The sequence below is a fragment of the Vipera ursinii genome, assembly GCF_947247035.1.
Source record: "Vipera ursinii genome assembly, chromosome: 1".
NCBI classification, from domain to species: domain Eukaryota; kingdom Metazoa; phylum Chordata; class Lepidosauria; order Squamata; family Viperidae; genus Vipera; species Vipera ursinii.
In genome coordinates this window covers 111,777,134-111,797,610 of record NC_139512.1, presented here as the reverse complement: position 1 = coordinate 111,797,610, position 20,477 = coordinate 111,777,134, and the positions used below count along the sequence as shown (strand labels likewise).

General features: G+C 41.7%; 1 protein-coding gene across 1 annotated transcript in view; it reads left to right on the top strand.

The window, feature by feature from the left end:
- The window catches only part of B4GALNT4 (beta-1,4-N-acetyl-galactosaminyltransferase 4), a gene marked incomplete at both ends in the record, with an annotated part of 237,260 nt that overhangs the window by 216,387 nt on the left and 396 nt on the right, over nucleotides 1-20,477 (top strand). The window contains 10 exons of the mRNA XM_083348960.1: nucleotides 1,792-1,935; nucleotides 2,512-2,621; nucleotides 3,429-3,529; nucleotides 6,443-6,525; nucleotides 8,492-9,767; nucleotides 10,064-10,377; nucleotides 11,242-11,395; nucleotides 13,695-13,767; nucleotides 13,867-14,020; nucleotides 16,845-16,971. Of these exons, the coding sequence (XP_083205086.1) occupies nucleotides 1,792-1,935; nucleotides 2,512-2,621; nucleotides 3,429-3,529; nucleotides 6,443-6,525; nucleotides 8,492-9,767; nucleotides 10,064-10,377; nucleotides 11,242-11,395; nucleotides 13,695-13,767; nucleotides 13,867-14,020; nucleotides 16,845-16,971 (2,536 nt within the window). The remainder of the gene's footprint in view (nucleotides 1-1,791; nucleotides 1,936-2,511; nucleotides 2,622-3,428; nucleotides 3,530-6,442; nucleotides 6,526-8,491; nucleotides 9,768-10,063; nucleotides 10,378-11,241; nucleotides 11,396-13,694; nucleotides 13,768-13,866; nucleotides 14,021-16,844; nucleotides 16,972-20,477) is intronic.

Sequence of the window (20,477 nt, the reverse complement as noted above, 5' to 3'; positions counted from 1 at the left end):
CAGAAGTTATGGGCAGCTGGAAAGAGAATTAGATAAATTGGGACTACTGGAAGAGATAAATCCTGATTCAATCTCAATAAGAGATTTAAATACCCAAATAATAGCACATTCAAAATACATCTCCCAGTAGTGTAGGTCTATAGCAGTTATCTTCCCCTAAGGAGCCTACCAAAAATATTGACTGTGATTACCATTAATGATACTCAAAAGAAAGGAATCACTTTTTCTAACAAATGCTACTGGAAAAGTTTTTCCCCCCACCTAAATAGCAGCCAACTGTTGTGATTCAGGGTCAGCCTGTGGGTTCGGCAGTTGGGTCGGATGACTCAGATGAGGGAGAGGAGGGGGGTGTTGAAGAACTTGCTGATGATGGCTTTGAGGCTCCGCAGAGCCCCCAGCCAGGCCCCTCCTACCTGGTGGAGACCCAGCTGTGTGAGCCTGACAGTGTGGATGAAGATGACCCACAGCTGGCCCTGTTCAAGGACGCCCGACACAGGAGGCAGTCAAGTAGGAGCAAGCAGAGGAAGGCTGTGGGACTTCTCGGAAGGAGGCAAAGAGAGGCCACGCCCTGAACGCTTTATAAAGGGAATGTTTGGGGGAGGGCTGGTTTGCTGAAAGCAACCGCTCCGATAGTGTTTCAAAGCTCCGGTATCTTGTTTCATGTTTTGTTTGTTTTTGTAATAAATTTGGCAGACGTATTCCAGCCTTTTGCCGTCTGTAAAGGGGTTGCCTTTTCTGCAAGGCCGGTAGCAGGCTGGTACAGAACACCAACCTTGAAGAGGATGTACAGTCACATTTTAAAGGTCCGAGTTGGTAAAAAGGCTTAATAAAAATAGAGATACTGCATATAAAGTGAAAATTACCTATACCTAGATAAAATATAGCCTAGTTTTGCATAATTTTGATGAAATCCCTGTAGTTCTAAAAGCTCTACATCAAGTAGAAACTCAAGTGAGATTGGAAGGAATATAGTTGCCTTTAAAACAACCAGTTGTGTTTGGAAGTGAGCCTTTACTACAGTAGGAAAACACATGGGCAATGGTCACAAGCCCTATCCAACCCCCAGGGGCAACAGAAAATAATAGTTCGACATATGCTTAAATCTAAATCAAAACACCTCAAGAAGAGTATCATAGAGTAAATAAATAAATAAAAATAAAATAATCACAAATAACAGAAGGCTACATTTTTTCATAGAACATAAAAAAGCAGAGAAGACAGAACTGATAAGCATAAAGGAGGCGTGCAGGCAGTAACAAAAATGGCAGGGCATTAAGGTGAAAATAGGAACCAAATGCCAAGCAAGATCTGCAACAAGGTCACCAGATTTAGTAGCATATTTTCATGAAGAAAGCAGTGGCATTTTCATCAAAAGGTATGCTGTAAATCGAGCTTTTGATCTAAGAATTTCTAACAAATGATACATTAAACATGCCATGTTGTGTTTTTATGTGTGTACACACAGACAAGTGCACATGCACGCAAACCATTTGTGCTCTAGAAAACTCTCAGAACTGAAGTGCCACCCAGAAAATGACATTAATAAGAACAAGAGAACAGAGTAAGGAGGAGAGACCACTAATCATTACTACTCAGGGGAGTAGGTTGGTTGCAGCTAATAGGCTTCGTGAAAATGCTAGGAATCTATTTCAAGAAGCCTCTTGCTCAATACTTATTTCTAACAAATGTGAAATGTGGGCTGCCTTTGCTGTGCAAACACCCAAAGGTATGTAAGTTTAACTTTCAATAGACATAACCTCTTTTCTTGCCCCTCTCTTCCTCTGCCCTCAGATGAATCCAGCCTGAAAATGAATGAGGTAGACCATGTGCCTCAGTCTCTTGCTAGCCACTCTGACAGCTACCTCTGGGGTGCACAAAGGGATGAACATGGAGCTGATATGCTGAAGCCTGACCCTCGGGATATTTTCTTCCTCAGTAAGTGGGAGAGAAGAAACAATTTGACTAAGAGAAAACCAGTTGGATACTAGGAACCTGTGTTACGCTCTAAAGTATGATAAAAGCAGACACTCGGGGATTAAGCTAAGGAAATATCTGTGTGAGCAGCAAAGGGTTAAACAGGCATTCATTAAAAAATGTTTACATATGTGACATTGACCACTTTTCTGAGAACTTTGGAAAGGCCAAGATAGATGTCTCTCACCTGATGTTCACCAAGAATATTGTGGTACTTCAGCATAGGAATAATGAAAGGTGGTCCAATATTGTTTATAATGTGCCAGGGTAGGTAGATCACTTTATGCTGGATGGAAGAATGCTCCTAAAAAAGTCTTCTCCATGGAAAGCAAAATCCCTCCTCATAAAGTGCTAAAATGACAAATATCTGGCACTTAACTGAAGAAATTAAGTGTGGCTGTCATAGACTAGGACAAATCAGACAAGAAGATCACGATCTGGAGTGAATCGTCACTTCCATTGAGTTTGTGTGGACCCTGGAACATCATGTGGTCTAGAAAGGTCTCATTTCTTCTTTCTTAATTGCCTTTATCTCAGCTCCCCAGATTGAGCCATCCCATGTGGAGAATGTGCTGGTCCCCTGTGCCTACAGCCCCACATATGTGGTGAAGGATTTTCCTATTGCCCGCTATCAGGGCCTGCAATTTGTAAGTGTCTGATGGGCTTTGTTACCATTTTTTTCCCCTGCCCACATCTCTTGTCTTTTTATTATTTCTTGTTAGTATGCAAAATAACAGCATCAAGAGTGATCAGAATGTTTTAATAGGAACTGCATAAATATTAGTAAACCAGAAAAGGGAGGAAAGGTGAATCTAGGAAGAGAGAATTGGGAAGGGATAGAGAAGAGAATGGGAAGGTGATTGCTGCCTGAATACCAAAACCATATTGAATGTAATAATAATAATAATAATAATAATAATAATAATAATAATAATAATAATAATAATAATAATAATAAGAAGAAGAAGAAGAAGAAGAAGAAGAAGAAGAAGAAGAAGAAGAAGAAGAAGAAGAAGAAGAAGAAGTTGGAAGGGACCTTGGAGGTCATCTAGTCCAACCCCCTGCTCAGGCAGGAAACCTTATACCATTTCAGGCAAATGGCTGTCCAGTCTCTTCTTAAAAACCTCCAGTGTTGGAGCATTCACCACCTCTGTCTTGTATTAATCCCTGTGTTTCTTTAGCCACAATATCCTGGAGTGGAAGTTTGTTTCTCAATAAAAGAAAATAAAAGCTACATTTAAATTTATCACAACACATACATTGAGATGCAGACCTTAACAATTTCTCTCACCCTAGTTAATAAAGTTTATGGTCTTCTATAATAATCATGATTTAGGATTTGCTTGTTCCTGGTGAGATTATCCACACATCTGTTCTTTTTCCTTAGTCTCTGCTGAGACTGGGATGATAGACACCTTACTGTGATTTTTCTCATCAGTTTTCCCCTTCTACAGGTCTACCTCTCTTTTGTTTATCCCAATGATTTCACCCGGCTTACACACATGGAGTCAGAGAACAAATGCTTCTACAGAGAGTCTCCACTGTACCTGGAGAAGTAAGTATGAAGGAGAGTCATTACAAAGCAGCTCTGAAAGAAATGATTGAAGTGTACAAAGTCCATTGGTGAAGGAAAGTATGTTATCTTTTGACAGGCTGAAGGTTCATCCACACAACCTGCTCACAGCAATGACGATATGTCCAACTTGCTGTTTGTTCAGGACTTTGCAATGGAGCCTGTTCTAGGAGGTCGCCTACTACTGAGGCATGTTGAAGCTGGGTCCAAGGTGTTATGGCTTGAAAGAAATATTTTTTTCTAGAAGCTCTCTCTTTTGGACAATAGCAATAACACCTAGACTTATATATTGGTTTATAGCACTCTCTGGGTGGTCTACATAGTCTATTGCCCCCAACAATCTGCATCCTCATTTTACTGACTTCAGAAAGCTGGAAGGCTGAATCAACATTGAATCAATCAGGATCAAACTCCTGGCTGTGGGCAGAGTTAACCTAGAGTACTGCATTCGAACGACTGCACCAATATGGCTCCTTGGCATATGGGGGAAGAGGCTTGAGGTGAGATGATCAGAGATGCAGATCTGCTCAGCTGCAATCCATCTAGCAGGCCTGTGATGGGACCACCTCCTTTCGTTCAGTCTTGGGGCCTGACACTCGTTTCTGTGGTGCTCTCTTGACTCTGTGGGAGACTAAAATTGTCACACTTTCACAGGGAGATCCTCCCTCCTCAACCCCACTTTAAATAATGATGACGGGTGGACCTAGAGATCATGAAGATTTCTTCATGACTAGCCTTTTCTGCCTTAACAAGTGTAATGGAAATAGAAAATTGTGCTTCTGTGGCCCATATGATGAGGTATTCCCTTCCCAATGCCCAGTGCTCTTTGGGAATGCCCCTCAGCCACTCTCTTCTCGGAATGTTTTTTCTAAAAAAAAAGTTATTTATAACACACAATTTGGTACACACAGTTATAATCTCTCCCCCCCCCCCATCCTTTTGGATATTCAAAGTGTGCATGTGTGATACATGAATAAATGAAGTGGTGAAGCTGGTGGAAGTTGCTGAGATGGCTAAGTTGATTTGTCTGATCAGAGAAAAGGCGACGACTTTGTTTATTGCTACATGGCAACGCCTTTATAGACTGCTTACATGAATCAGAAAGAAAATGAACTTGCGATTTATGTTTTTGCTTATTAGACTGGATAAATTGTAGAAAGAAGAGAGCACAACCACCATAGAATAAGGGATAAATTTATAATTGTGCCTATAGCTGCTCTAAAGAAAATTGGAAACTACTTCTTTCTATCTCATTTCTTTCTTTCCTATTTTTCTTTTACTTTTTTTTTACTTTTTTGAATTTTTAGGGTTCTCTTTGATTTATTTCTTCATTTTCCATTAGTTCATATTAGTTTTTATCTTTTTAAAAAAATTATACAAAAAATGAATTAGTAAAGAATCTCCAGCTGTTTAACAATGCACTACCATAGATGATACACCTCCGTTACAAAAATCTGGACAATCGCTCGGTGGCTAAGGAAGAGAGGGTTTTTTTGTCTTTTTTGCCACCATCTACCGGTAGTAGTTGATAAATAGATCTGAAATAAAACTGGAGGAATTATGAAGATGTGCCTCGGCAGAGCATCCCACAGCTGAAGACTTTTCTGAGACACACTAAAAGCCCTTTAACTCTCCAAGAACACTTATTGAGTGGCTTCACTTGAGTAGCACAACTCCATAAAGCCACCACATTGCAGTTAGCACACATCACTACCCAGATGCACATTTTGCACATCATTTGGTAGTCGCCTTTCCTATCATTAGAGACATTTGAATGTAACCAAGGAACGGCACCAGTCCCTGCTCTCATATTGCCACTGGAGAAATTGCACAGAAAGCAGCACAGCATGGCCTCATGTTAGATGGTCATTAGGAGCAGCACGATTTATGCTGACATGATTTCCTCCCAGCTCTGGGGCAGGAGGAGGGCACAGCAAAGCAACTCTGTGGAACTATTTGAAATATAAAATAAGAATGCAAGAGATATTTGACCTTTGGGCTTCTAGTCCATATGATGATGGTAAGGCTAGAGGACAAATACTGTTGACCCATTCCCTTATGATTTGCCTCTCTTTCCCTTCCCAGGCATCCCAATTGATCTTAGCCATATTTGCATGGCCATCCTTGATCATGAAGCCCTGTAGAAGATGTCTCCAACCCTACTCAGTCGTATTTTTAAAAATGATTAGAATGACCCGTGGATGACATGTTACATGTGCTGATGAGTCCCACTTCTTGACTAGCAACAGCTGCAGAGAGGAGTCTTTGCAATAAGTTACACATGAGCTGTGATTATAATCTGTTCAGGTTCCAGCTTGTGAAGAATCTTCATAGATGTCTGGAAGGCCCTTTCAGAAAACGTTTGCAGGAAAGGCATGAACCACATGGAGAAGGCTTACTGGAGGACTGGGGGCTCTTGACATACTTCTACATGACACTCTCCTGATACTTGAGCCAGTTTTAATTACAACTCGGTCATGTACAGGAAGTACAGATTTGTGACTTAGATATGAGTGCCTCTGACACTGGCATTGAGGCAGAGTCTTACCTTTCCCATGCTTTGCTCCACTTACTAATCAGACACGCATTGTGTTTTTTTCTACCTAAGTGTTCAGAAACTCAGTTTCAACAACTATCTCTGTCCTTCAGTACTGGTGCATCTAGGTGAGTACATGTGTATAGCAGACTACTCCAGAAATCTGGTGAAGCAAGCTGTAACTCACAAAAACTTACCCTTGCAATATTTATAAGTTTCTAAAATGCCCTTCTAAAATCTGTGAGAAATAGGATAATGTAGGCCAAGACCCTCAGATACATTTGAGTAACACAGACTGTATGTGGGTTTGTGTAGGTACACCTACACTGCATCTAAAATGTTATTCTTTTTAATTTCAGATTTGGTTTTTCTAAGTACATGAAAATGGATGAAGAGGAGGAGGATCTACACCAAAGAGCCTTCCTCTTTCTGAATCCTGATAGTGAGTATTGCCAAGATCCAGCTTCATCCAGCCAATCAGAGACCACTTTTAGTTTTTAACTTATTTTATAAGCAGCTATTGAATCATTGACTGCCAGCAGTATTATAATAATACCATTCGCTTGCAGGACTTGTGGTAACATTTTTGTACTATCCACTTGCAGAGCTTATGTACATTTCCAGCTGTGGCAAGTTATGTTCTGGGGTGATTTCTGAATGCATTTTCACTAATGTGAAAATCAGTTCTTCTTATATATAAGAAGATATTGGTTTTGTGCACAAACTGCTGCACATCCAAGCAGATTCTCAAGTGGCCTTATTAAAGGCATGCAGTGCCTGCCGCCTATGCACAGAAGTATTTGATTCTGGTCCTATTTTGTGGGGAGCATCCTGTACAGGTAGTTTTCGACTTATGACCCAATCGTTTTAATGACAGTTTGAAGTTACAACAGCCCCAGAAAATGTGACTTACCATCTATCCCCAGTTATGACTGTCACACTACACTAGTGGTCATGTGGTCGCAATTTGGACTCTTAGCAACTGGTTCACATTTACAACGGTTGCAGCATGTTGCAGTCAGATGTTCCTGGTTTGTGTCAGCCCTCTCAGGTAAACCAGACAGGAAATACGATGTGATGAAGTGATTCTATTTTATTGTAAGGCTATATTAACAGAAGCTTGCAAGTCTGAAGACACAAAACTTCCCGCCTCCACTTTTAACTGCTTGATCCATTAGAGTGGGTCTTTCCTAAGTTTCTTTCCCTGACTGCTAACCAACTGAAGGCATCTATCCCTTGTCTGATTCTTTCCCAGGCATCATCTCTTCCTCCTCTTTCCCCATGGCCATTCATATATTGCATTACATCTAAGACCTTTCCAGTCAGCTTGGGACAAGCAAAGTCAATTGGGGAAGCTAGATTCACTTAACGACCACATGGTTTGCTTAACAACCACAGTCATTCGCTTATTGACCGAAGTAAAACTGGTCGTAAAATCAGATCTACTTGTGTAATGATCATACCACTTAGCCATTAATATTGCAATCCCAATTACCACCCAAAAGCAAGGACTCCCCTGATCTCTGCTCTTCCCTGTATCTTTGTGACATTGGATTTCGAAAGGCCCTCCCAACCAAGGAAGCCATTTTTGCCATCTAGACACTGTTAATCCTGAGAACAATCTTTTGCTTACCTTAAAATGCAATCAATACTTTTCCTAACTTAAACCTGGTTCACAGTAACGAAAATATTAGACCTTCAGCCTCTGCAATATGTACCCTTGACCTTTTGCAAAAAAATAAAGAGGCTTTGTTAATTATATGGGGAGGAAAAAAAATATTTTAATTCGTCTGATTTGAAATTGACCAAGTTTCAGATTCCTAGTTCTGTCCCCCAAAAAACAAATTATGGAAATCTATACAGTGCATATTGTTTTTATTTTGTACAAAATATTTTTGTAAACACATTTACAATAATTTGTTGGCCAGAATAGACTAGAAGCATGGAAAACAATGACATTATGACCTTTATTTACCCTGTAAGGCTACTGTTTTTCATTATATCATCAAGTATCTTATTTAGAACAGGGAGGAACAACTTGTCTCTTACACACCCCCAGATGTTGTTATACTGCCTTATTCATCATCCCTCGCCATTAGCCATGCTGTCTAGGATTCATGGAGATTGAATTTAAGGAAAAGTCATCCCTGCCTTACAATCAGAGCAATGGAGGTTGCTGAGTTTAGGAAACAGGAATATTATAGCTTTGTTTTCCGATAGCTTGTTTATTCTAAATGTTTGCTGTTTTCTACCTCCCCAGTCTCTTCTCAGTCTCCTGCTATAGGCTCTATTGACTTAAAGCTTTGTTCTTTATCTCATTGTCTGCCACACCCTCCCTACCCATGAGTCATCCTACCAATCCCAGATACCACTCCAAGATTTGACCTACTTTGTGAATAATTTCCTAGATTTCCTTGACGAGGAGGAAGAAGGTGCTGATAGTCCTGAACCTACTGACCCTTTTCCTGATGTCAAGAGCCCCAGTGTGTTGGATGCCCATGTGTTCACTGGAATGAAGAGAAAAGATAGGCCCTTAGCCACAAAGGATTATGGGAATAATATGGACTATAATACTTTTCATCAGAAGCAAAATAAGTTTAACGAAGAAGGAGACTTCACGAGGCAAGCTGTCTCTGTAGGCCCAAGCAGTGAACCTAGCTTGAGTCCTCAGACTGCATCTAAGGGCTTCCAGGCTTATGAGAATGCAGCCCCCTTTGGAGAACATGTCATCATCAACGGTCGATCTCTCAACTGGGCGCAAGATGTGGAGAAGGGAAGGAAGGAAATTGATCAGGGACTACTGTCGTCTTCAAAAAAAGGCAGCTCTTTCAGCCTCCAACCTCACCTTTCTGTGCCCTTCTTTGTTGGAAAGGCCAAGCAGCAGAGTCCTAAGGAAGAGAAACAATCCAAGAAAGAGACAAGCAAACCTCCAGAGAAAGTATACGTGACCAGACTACAGCCCAATAAGAAGAAGGCCCCATCACAGAAGGATGTCTTCCCTGGAGTCTTCCTCTATCCTAGATCTCCAAGGAAGGTGCGATGGAACTCCAGGATCCCTCAGGGTCGCCCTGCTCCCTCCAACAAATTTCATTCTCCCTCTGTCCATAGAACCTCTTTGCTTGTTGGTAATGCCACTAGGGAAGCAGATCTTCCTAAAAGGAAAGGCCTACGAGCCAGCCGGAAATGGGAGCAATTTTATGGTAGGCAACCTTTTAAAGGCAGTATTAAGCAGCAGGTGCGCCCAAGTGCCTCAGTCTTGCCTGCAGAAGAGCTGTTCAGCAAAGAAAACTTTGAGGTCACCACTCCAGCAAGGACTATGTTAGATTTCAATTCTTCAGAGGCAGTGCTGTCTGAAGGGGTGCAAGTGACATCTTTCCTCCAGATATCAGAAATGATGGAATCTCAGCAGAAAGGGCTTGAGGGCCCTCAGAAGACCCAGGAGGAAGAAGTGGAAGAGGAAGTGTCTGATTATAGCTATGAAAATTCTGAGCTACAGCAGAGCTGGCTAGAGGACTCCATCAATTGGCAAAGGACGTTTAGTGTCAGCCCTGTTGACTTTGAATTGCTCCGCTCAGACTGGAATGATCTGAGGTGCAACGTTTCAGGAAACTTGCAGCTGAGCGAGAGCGAGGTGGTGGATGTGGTGGCTCAGTATATGGAGAAACTCAATGAGAAGAATGGCGGGTAAGAATGAAAGAGAGTTGTGTGAAGGGAGGCATTATCAGCAGAACAGATAAGGGTGGAATGAGGTTCCCCTTCACCCTTCCATCCAGCAATTAGGTGTACTACTCTAGGGGAAACTGTTACACTTGTGTGTTTGTAGGATGTGTGTGTTCTGCCCAGGATCTTGTCAGATTAAAGGAGATTTTAAAAAATGCTAAATGAATGGATGTACAGCTGATACAAGATAGTTTCTTGGAGGAGAGTATTTGATGTGGGCCAAGCTTCCATATGACAGCTTTCTGTCCTTCCACCCCCAGCATCTACACTCTCTTGCGAATCATTAATGTTGAGAAGCGGCGAGACACGGCCCGAGGCAACCGCTATCTGATGGAGTTAGAGCTGATGGAGAGGGGTCAGAGAACGGTCCGGCTCTCAGAATACATCTATGTCCTGCTCCACCAGGGCAAGTCAGAGGACAGCACTGAAGTCAACCCCGAAGGGCCTGCAACAGTAGCCACTGAATCACAACCACCACCTAGTGCCTGGAGTCTTCTGTATGGAAAACCCATCCTCTGCCGACCTTTGCGGCTCAGCTGGAGGCATGATGTTATGGTACATTTTGTTGTCCCAGGTAGGTGATTTGCCCCCTGTATTCCAGGGTTGAAAGGCTACTTTTCCCAGGCACGACGTATGAGGCAGAGGGAAAAACAAACCCAGGGACCAACTGCAGTTGGGTTGGGGTAAGAAGTTTGGAAAAGAAATTTCTCCTGGAATACAGGAGAATACAAATATTCTTTTCTATCCTCTTTATTGTTCCCGTGGGACCTTGTTGACATGAAATGAGAGAAATTATAGGAGGAAAGTCTGTCTATGCTCCATTTGGGAAGGAAATGAGAGAAGAGTAAGATCTGTTCCTCCCTAGCTAATCTCTGTGCACTGTGAAAGAGTAGCAGTTAAGAATACTGTAACCCAGATCTTAAATAATGTGTTTTTGTTTGCATTGGTAAATCCCATATTCTATAATGAGACTATAGAAAGAGCAAAGATGCACTGATCAATAGGTGATAAGGCAATTATATTGGTACTTAGCTATATTGGCATCTCTTTACGTATAATTCTTTTGTTCTGCTATTAGAAGAATGTAATGCTCAAATACTGAATTTCTTTGGGCTAGACACTTCTGAAGTCTTTTGAGGTCATGACTGAAACCTGTGCTGAGAATTATCCATATGCCCTTGCTATTGTGAGCCCATAAGGATAATTGAAGCCTTTAATTCAGGGGTCTTCAAACCTGGCCCTTTTATGAGTTGTGGACTTCAACTCCCAGAATTCCTCAGCCAGGCACGCTGGCTGAGAAACTCGGGGAGTTGAAGTCCACAAGTCATAAAAGGGCCACATTTGAAGACCCCTGCTTTAATTAGTGGAATGTTTCCCTGTAAACACTCTATTGAGCTTTTGTGTTAAAATGCCCCAAATCCCTGTTCATATCTTGCAGTGAAGAACCAAGCACGCTGGATACAGCAGTTCATCTCAGATATGGCCAGTCTATTTCTGAACACCAAGGATGCCAACTTCAATATCATATTGGTGGATTTTGATAGTGATGACATGAATGTGGAGAAAGCGCTTCAGGAGGCTCACCTGCCCAGGTAACCCAAGCAGTGATGAAAGCTCCAGAACCATTTCCTCTGATGGTTCTTCCCTAAGTCCTCACAGCTAAATCTTAAAACTCCCAAATTTCTTTTAATGACTGCAAACCTTGCCCACTACTTTTCTGTGCAACATATGGTAGGTTCAATTAACCACTAGGAAGATGGAAAGCTGTTTTAGTAAAATGTGCTCAATTTCCTCTCTAAACTTGCCACATTATGTGCAAACAACCTGATCACTGTGTAGAAGAGTGAGGCTTCAGATGCAAAGGATGCCAGCACGAAAGAACCAGTGCTTGTGTATACAAAAAAGAAATGCCAACAACAACATGGCTATACATATCAAAGTTTTGTGTGTGTGTCATGTCTCTAACGAATGCCATCACTCTGTTAAATCTGCTTGGATGAGTTCCAAGTTTTATTAACCATTGTAAATATCAAGAGAATAAATTAACATGCATATAACCTTCCTAGGGCTGTAGGTTTTAATCAATTTTATTGGTAGGTTAAAGCTAAGCCGTGAAGGTATGTACTAGGAAGTGAACCTCATTGAAAAAAATAGATGCATGTGTCACCTCTTATTCATTCTTCAATCAAAGGGACTCCCAAAGCAACTTCCATGGATCCTATTTATTGAAAAAATAATAATAATTAGTGTATCAATAAACAACCAGTCATAGTTATAGTGTGTCAGTGTATCAATAAGTAACTAATACTTTGGCTAAGTGTTTTTGATCTAATTATTCCAAAAGCCAATAGACAGATATAACTGAAGGAAACCAAACCACTTGAGAACCTGAAAGAGCCAGCAGATATAAGCAATGGAAGAAGCAGCATCTTGAAGTTACTACTATATTTTAAGGACCCTGTCCCAGGATTAACACAGAGTAAGGAAAGAAGGGACGCGGTGGCTCAGTGGGTTAGGACGCTGAGCTTGTCGATCGGAAGGTCGGCAGTTTGACGGGTCGAATCCTGAGTGCCGCATAACAGAGTGAGCGCCTGTTACTCGTCCCAGCTTCTGCCAACCTAGCAGTTCGAAAGCACGTAAAAATGCAAGTAGAAGAATAGGGACTTCTACGGTGGGAAGGTAACAGCGTTCCGTGCGCCTTTGGCGTCTAGTCATGCCGGCCACATGACCACGGAGACGTCCTCGGACAAGCGCTGGCTCTTCGGCTTTGAAACGGAGATGAGTACCGGCCCCTAGAGTCGGAAACGACTAGCACACATGTGCGGGGGAACCTTTACCTTTAAGGAAAGAAGAAGAGACAACTATGACTGTAATTTTATAGCCTAGTTTGAGCATGCTCAAAAGTCCTAGCTGGCACAAAACAGTTAACCACTCTCCAGTTTGATCTTCTAGACCAGGGGTAGGCAACCTTGGCTCTTTTATGACTCGTGGACTTCAGCTCCCAGAATTCCTGAGCCAGCCTGGCTCAGGAATTCTGGGAGTTGAAGTCCACAAGTCATAAAAGAGCCAAGGTTGCCTACCCCTGTAATCTAGGCATATCCATTTGAGAGTATGGCAACTTAAGGTCAATCACTTTTAGGGGCTTGGGGGGAAAAAAGAAAAGAGCGGAGAAGTAGAGAGGGTGACAATTGCCCATACTTTATCCTTGCCCATTCTCTGCAGTGAGAAGCAGGAGGCGCCTTATCTTCCTATTAATGATTTAAACCAAAAGGTGAGAAAAGAGAGGGAGGAGGAAAGTAATAATAAACAGTTGTAATGAAAAGCCAGAAGAGCTGAGGGAGTGGTCCTGTGACTGACTTAAAACTTTGCAACAAGAGCCTGTGGATATGAACACAGAAGTAACTCCACTGAATTAAATAGAATTTATGCCCTGTTAAGCATGCCTCCTGAATTAATCTATGGAAGCTCATCTGAATTCATAGGGCTGCAAGTTAAAGAACAGTTCCTAATTCTTCATTTGTTTTTAAGTCTCTTGGCTTCAATTATCACTCTGGAAAAAGACAATGAACAAGAAAATCTCCATGATGAACTTTCCCTCTAAATACAACTGAAAAGTTCACTGATTAAAAAAAGTTACGGGTGAACTTTTGGTAATATATGAATTTATTTACCTTTGGTTGAAGACTTGAGAGTTAAAATGCTCGCCTTTCTTGCCTGTCATCTTCTTGACTGTCATGTACTCTTCTCCACCTAGAGTAATCACTTCTTGATTTATAGCCTCTTCCCTGATACTGGGAATCTTCTGGTACTTAGAGCCATTTTGCTGAACAGACTGAGCTTCCTGCTGGCCTCTCCACCACTGTGCCTTTATCTCCTGCCATTCCTTTACAGGTACCAATATTTGAAACGTACAGGGAACTTTGAGCGCTCTGCAGGATTACAGGCTGGGGTGGATGCCATAGAGGTGAGACCCAAGGAGAAGTAGGAGGGCCTTCCTGGAGGTGTTGAATGTCTACTTTGTCCCCCACTCATGGCCTGCCTGTAATGCTCTTTCACCCCTCAGGATGGCAGCAGTATTGTATTCCTTTGTGACCTGCACATTCACTTTCCCCTCAATATTCTGGACAGCATCCGGAAACACTGTGTGGAGGGAAAGCTGGCCTATGCACCCATTGTCATGAGACTGGGCTGCGGGAGCTCTCCACGAGAACCCAACGGTAAGGTGCTGCTGTTGCTGGGAAACTATTGCCTGTGAATTGGTGTAGCATTTTCAGGCACAGGACTAGGAATCTTGGCTAGCGCATTCCTTCAAGAGGCCTTCGCTAAGCGGTTTTGACATAAAAAGCACTAAATGATAATGCTGCCAAGTGTGGCTGCTCATTGAAAGCCGTCAGCATATGTGTGGCTGTTTTAGTGGAAAGGGATGAGAGGAAGTATGCTCTTTTTTAAAATATGTACCATACTGTTGCTATTAATTACTTATTATTGTATAAATGGGGCCATATGCTTAGTCTCTAAAGTCTTCAGGATCATCTGAGCTTTGTGCAGTAGACATTCCTTTCTGCCCAATATTCATCTCCTAAAAGCTGTTTCACAGTTGTAACTATTCTTGGAAATACGGAGTAGATGGCTTCTTCTCCAGAGGCACTGTCTTTGCAGAGAAGACAACATGGGAAAGATTTAGACCAGAGGCAAAAATCCTGTGCCAGATGTTGCTAAATTCCTATTCCCAGCACCCCTCCCTTTTGATTGCTCAGCCTAGGACTGCTGGGACTTGTAGTTCAGTAAACTTGGAAGGCTACAAATTCCCTGATATAGTTTTAGTACAAGTATCCTTAAGCCTAATAATAATAATAATAATAATAATAATAATAATAATAATAATAATAATAATAATAATAATAATAATAATAATAGATGATGATGATGATGATGGTGGTGGTGGTGGTGGTGGTGGAATGGATCTTGGAGGAAGTTTCTCTGTAGTTCTAGGTTGCTTCTCTCCTTGATTAGTTTACATCTGTTGCTTCTTGTCCTGCCTTCAGGCACTTTGGAGAATAGCTTGACTCCCTCTTCTTTGTGGCAGCCCCTGAGATATTGGAACACTGCTATCATGTCACTCCTAGTCCTTCTCTTCATTAAAGTAGACATACCCAATTCCAGCAGCCGTTCCTTATATGTTTTAGCCTCCAGTCCCCTAATCATACTTGCTACTCTTCTCTGTACTCTTTTTAGAGTCTCGACACCTTTTTTACATCGTGGTGACCAAAACTGGATGAAGTATTCCAGGTGCGGCCTTACCAAGGCATTGTAAAGTGGTATTAGTACTTCACGTGATCTTGATTCTATCCCTTTGTTAATGCAGCCTAGCACTGTGTTGGCTTTTTTGGCACCTGCAGCACACTGCTGGCTCATATTTAGGTGATTGTCCACTAGGACTCCGAGATCCCTCTCACAGTTACTCTATTGAGCAAGGTACCACCGATACTATACCTGTGCATTTGGTTTTTCTTGCCTAAATGTAGAACATTACTTCCTATATTATTTTCCATAATGGATCAGAAGTGGAATTTCCCTGTTAGACAAGTAGCCAGGGGAAAGAAGTCTTGTATGACATTTTAGCACAGATAATTCATCTCTAGCCAGCAAAAGTAAAATAGATAAAATAGGTCTTGGTGACAAATATTTTTTTATTTTATTTTAATCCCATTTATATCCCGCCCTTCTCCGAAGACTCAGGGCGGCTTACAATCTAAGCACAAATCAAATGTGCTTAGCAATAGCCTTCATTCTATGTATATGCCTGCTTATTAGGGCTTTTGCCCCCCCTAAGCGGCATTATTACAAAGTCAGCTTATTGCCCCCAACAATCTGGGTCCTCATTTTACCTACCTCGGAAGGATGGAAGGCTGAGTCAACCTTGAGCCTGGTGGGACGCGAACCTGCACTAATTGCAGGCAGCTCAGGAATTCCGGGAGTTGAAGTCCACGAGTCATAAAAGAGCCAAGGTTGCCTACCCCTGGTCAAGACTAACATGAAAGTGCAAAAGAAAAAAATAATGTAGGAGCTGCATCAGTTGCTAATAGACTTTTGGATACAATTTCAAGGCTTTGGTTTTGTGACTTAGTTCCTCAATAGCTTTGGGACCATCTGACTGAGGTAGAGTTTACCTTTCTACAAGGCAGGAGGACCAGCTGAGGACGTCTCCCTCATTAGGAGGTAACTTGCCTCCCTGATTGCAACCCCTCGTTTTTGAACAGATAACTCCTTCCTTGTTATCCTCGGAAAGCATTCAAGACAATGTTTTTGCAATAGACTTTGGATAAAATGATGCAGTTGAGTTGAACCTAGCTGACCCAGAAAGGAAATATTTTATAGTCTAACTTTACAATGGGTTTTGTTGTTTGCTAAGTGTTTGTTTGGTGGATGTCTATAGTTTTCATCTCATTGTGAGCCAACTAGAGTATTAGGAATGAGAGACACATGAAGTATTGTATAAACAAACAAAACATCCCGGAAGAATGCAGTAGGAAAGCCACCTTATACTGTATGAGGAAGACTGCATGATTGTATCCAACCTGAAGGTGTTTTATCTTCTTTCTGCTCCTATAACTGTTCCTCATAGGTCCTCATGTTATAGCAGTCAATTATAATGGTGTGTAGACCCATTAGAAAATTATTTTGAATAAGGAAGTACATGCATCCTCTTCCAGAATTTTGTTTATCAATAAAAGACAGTGTCAACATTCATTATGGAGCCCAATTCTGTAGGTTTATTAGTCAGAACCAATTTGATCTGAGCAAAGGTACCATTTCAAGGGGCACGCTGGGCACTTGTAAAGCTGGCATAACCTTTCCCTACCCTAAATCGCTTTACATAAAGGTTACCTCCTCATTTCTTTTTTATCTACATGAGATAATGTTGCTTGCTACCACTCAAGGACATGTTTCTATGATCTAAACAGGACCGTTCAAACTTCTGATGCTTTCCATATCAAATCCGAAGGAGGGGGAAAAAATCTTGCCTTGTCTTTTTCTCAGGCTACTGGGAAGTAAATGGCTTTGGCCTCTTTGGGATCTATAAGTCTGACTTTGATCGTATTGGAGGGATGAACACAGAAGAGTTTCGGGACCGCTGGGGCGGGGAAGACTGGGAGCTGTTGGACAGGTGAGACTACTCTCTATAAAGTCTCCATATCTTTTCCAGCCCATGCTAGAATTCTTCTGGTCACTGAAAATAGCAGACTATTTTGCCTGAATAAATAGCTGGGATTATTAGACAGAGAGGTCTCTCTTGACAACTGTGTACATCATTGCTTTTACCTGCAGGATCATTAAATTATTTGCAAGTAATGCTTTGCACTTCTACCATCCTAAGGACACAGTGAGCTACAATTTTGAACAGGCAAGGGCAAACTGAAACACATCCCTCCCCTCCCCATCACTCCCCATCCTCTCTCCCCGCAAGCCGATGCTGTCTGCTTTTATTATCTGTGGGCTGGAAGTTGTGAAACTGACTTTAAAAAGACCTGGGTTTGCAAGCAAAATCTAAAATGCTTTTGAAGCCTGTGCAAAAATGCCTTTAGGCTAATAGCCTATTTGAAGATTTCCTTTTCAAGTGACATAGACACCATTTTTCCCTCTCACAGAGAACTAGACTGCTACACCCTCCCTTGGTTATTTTTAACCCTTGCTTAATAAAGGGAAATCCAGTCTTGCCCAGGTTTTTAACTTATTTTTTACTTCCAGACGGTCGTCAACTTACAGACATAATTGGGACTGCAGCTTTGGTCACATCATTGTGGTCACAAGAAATTGGACTCAATTTTACAATAGTTTTTTATGACTGTCATTCAATGAAACACTAAGATCATGAAGCGAATCCAGCTTCCCCAATGGGCATTTTTTGCTGGAAACTTGACAGAATTGTGACTGCTATAACCAGTCATAAATGAGACCTGGTTGACAAGACCCCAGTCTGTGTCATATGACTGAGAGTATAAGGTCATAAGTGCGAGTATAAGATCACAAGCCATTTTGCCAAGGTCATTGTAATTTTAAACCGTCATTAAATAAATAGCCATAAGTTGAGGGCTACCTTTGTTTTCCCTTGGGCTTGGGATAGTGTACATTTTCCTTTCATTGCTTCAGCCGAAGAACCAAGAATTTATCTTTTTTTAAATCATTTTATTTATTTGCTGCTAGTCAGCAGAGCAATCCAGGACAGTACAGATAAGTCCTCGACTTTACGACCAGTTGCTTACCAACTGTTTGAAGTTACAACAAACCTTGAGGCTTGTTACAACCCACATTTAAAGTTCTGATTATCAAGGGACCTGTCATGTGACCTTACTTCAGGAGCTCAGCAACATGGGCATATTTACAGTCATTTGTAGCATCTTGCAGTCATAAGATCACAATTTTGCCATTCATTCATTCATTCATTCATTCATATACTGTATAGACTGAAAAAGAAGAAGAGACTCCTTTCAGGACTTATACATATAACTACATCCCTTATGGCTAGCTCAACTTAGAAGCAGGATGGGGAAGAGAAAGGTATTATTGTGTCATAATAACTAGTTTGAATTTTGGCACATTCTGGGATCCTTCTCCAAGATCTACTACACCAATAAGGACCTGCACTTTCCCCCCCCCCAGAAAACTAGCACATGGTTTTATTTTTATCCAGTCTTTCAATCAAGTACAAAAGACACCATACATAGCACACTTTCTCTTGGTTTCCCCCTCAACTATACAAGCTCTAGAGCGGGGGTTCCCAATCTTGGCAACTTTAAGACTGCAACTCCCAGAATCCCCCAGCATGGCTTATTTTTGCTGTCTGTGCCCAAAGCAATTCATACATATAGTACTGTATTTCTCCAACCACATACATTCTTTCCCACAGTAAGGTTACTGTTTCCTTTAGTGTATTCTCAATTGATCAAAGGCAATCTCCCATTTTGAAAATAAATTATTGGGTCAGAGGGTGGGGGAGCCTAGTCCCTTTGATGTAAAGACAGTACATATTCACAATATAAACAATGTGTAAGTCAGATGCTCAACTAACCACAGACTCCTGCATGTCCCTAGGTAGATCAAACAGTCTTGTTTTGCCCGCTGGAAATGGTTTGAATTGCGACTTTGTCAAATCTTGAGAAAAGGAGTTCCAGAATCCCAGAATAACCTATGAGGGCACCACCCAAAATGTTATGCAGGGCAACAGGTTTGCTCACATTGACTATGCATGTTTGGTTGAAAATTAGTCCCATAGAATTTAATAACACTTTCTTCTGAGTAAGACTGCAGAAGATTATAGCCTTAGCCGTTTGATTTGATCTACCCATCATTTATGTTTATTTCTAAATATAATCCTCTCCTTGGTGAGGTCAAAGTATGAAGTACGGTAGTCTTGATGAATTGCCTGTTGAAAGAGACAGTGTACAAAAAGAACAGGAAAAACAGTAGGTATAACATTTTAACTTCTATGCAGCTAGATGTATCAAAACACCAATACACATCCACACATTTGTAATTTATTTAATAACATTTAAATGTGGGGCATTACCATTTGAAAATAGGGGGGAAATGTGTACCACACAAGTGACACCTCTATAGGGAGAGTGCTATCATTGAAAAGCCCTGGTTCTGAATCACATACTGTGGGAAATATCTATATGTAAGGCCACATACAGGATCTTGCTGGGCAAATTTAATATATGGGCCCACTGATATTGGAAGAGGCACTATTTCAAATATTTAGATTCTAAACCAATTAGGGCTTAATAGACAAATGTCATCACGCCAAGCCCCAAGGCAAGATAGGAAGCAAGTAAATGTAACCAAGTTTAACCAATAAGGCTCAGTCAGACACAGGCAGTAATTGTTTATGGCCTGAGGTCCCACAGTCCAATTTAATATCCCTAGGGCTACTATATTTGGATTGACAAATGTTTGGATGATCATTAGATGGCAACCACAGGAAGTCCTTGACTTACAACAGTTCATTTAGTGCAGGGGTGTCAAACTCAATTTCATTGAGGGCCGCATCAGCATTGCGGTTGCCCTCAAGGGGCCGGATGGGTATGGCCAGGGTGGGCGTGGCCTACTGGGTGGGCGTGGCCAGCTCTATATCGTTTGCATCAAGGGTGCCTATGGGGGCCTGGGCAGGAGTGGGACAGATCTGAGGGTCTCTGGCAGAAGGAGGGTCTGTGGGCCAGGGACTAGGCAATGGGGGCCGTTCCCTCACTGTTTCCAGGATGGCTTCGCGGGCCACATGAAACCACTTCGCGGGCCGGATCCGGCCCCTGGGCCTTGTGTTTGACATGTCTGATTTAGTGGCTGTTCAAAGTTACAATATCACTGAAAAAAGTGACTTATGAGCGTTTTCACTGAAAAAAGTGACTTATGACTGTGGTAGCATCCCCATGGTCATGTGATCAAAATTCGGACACTTGGCAGCTGATTCATATTTATGACGGTTGCCGTGTCCCAGGGTCATGTGATTATCTGTTGCAATCTTCTGACAAGCCAAAGGTCAATGGGGGGGGAGCCAAATTTATTTAACAACCATGTTAGCAATTTAACAACTGCAGTGATTCGCTTAATAACTGTGGCAAGAAATGTGGTAAAATGAGGCAAAATTCAGTTAAAAACTGTCTCGCTTAGCAATAG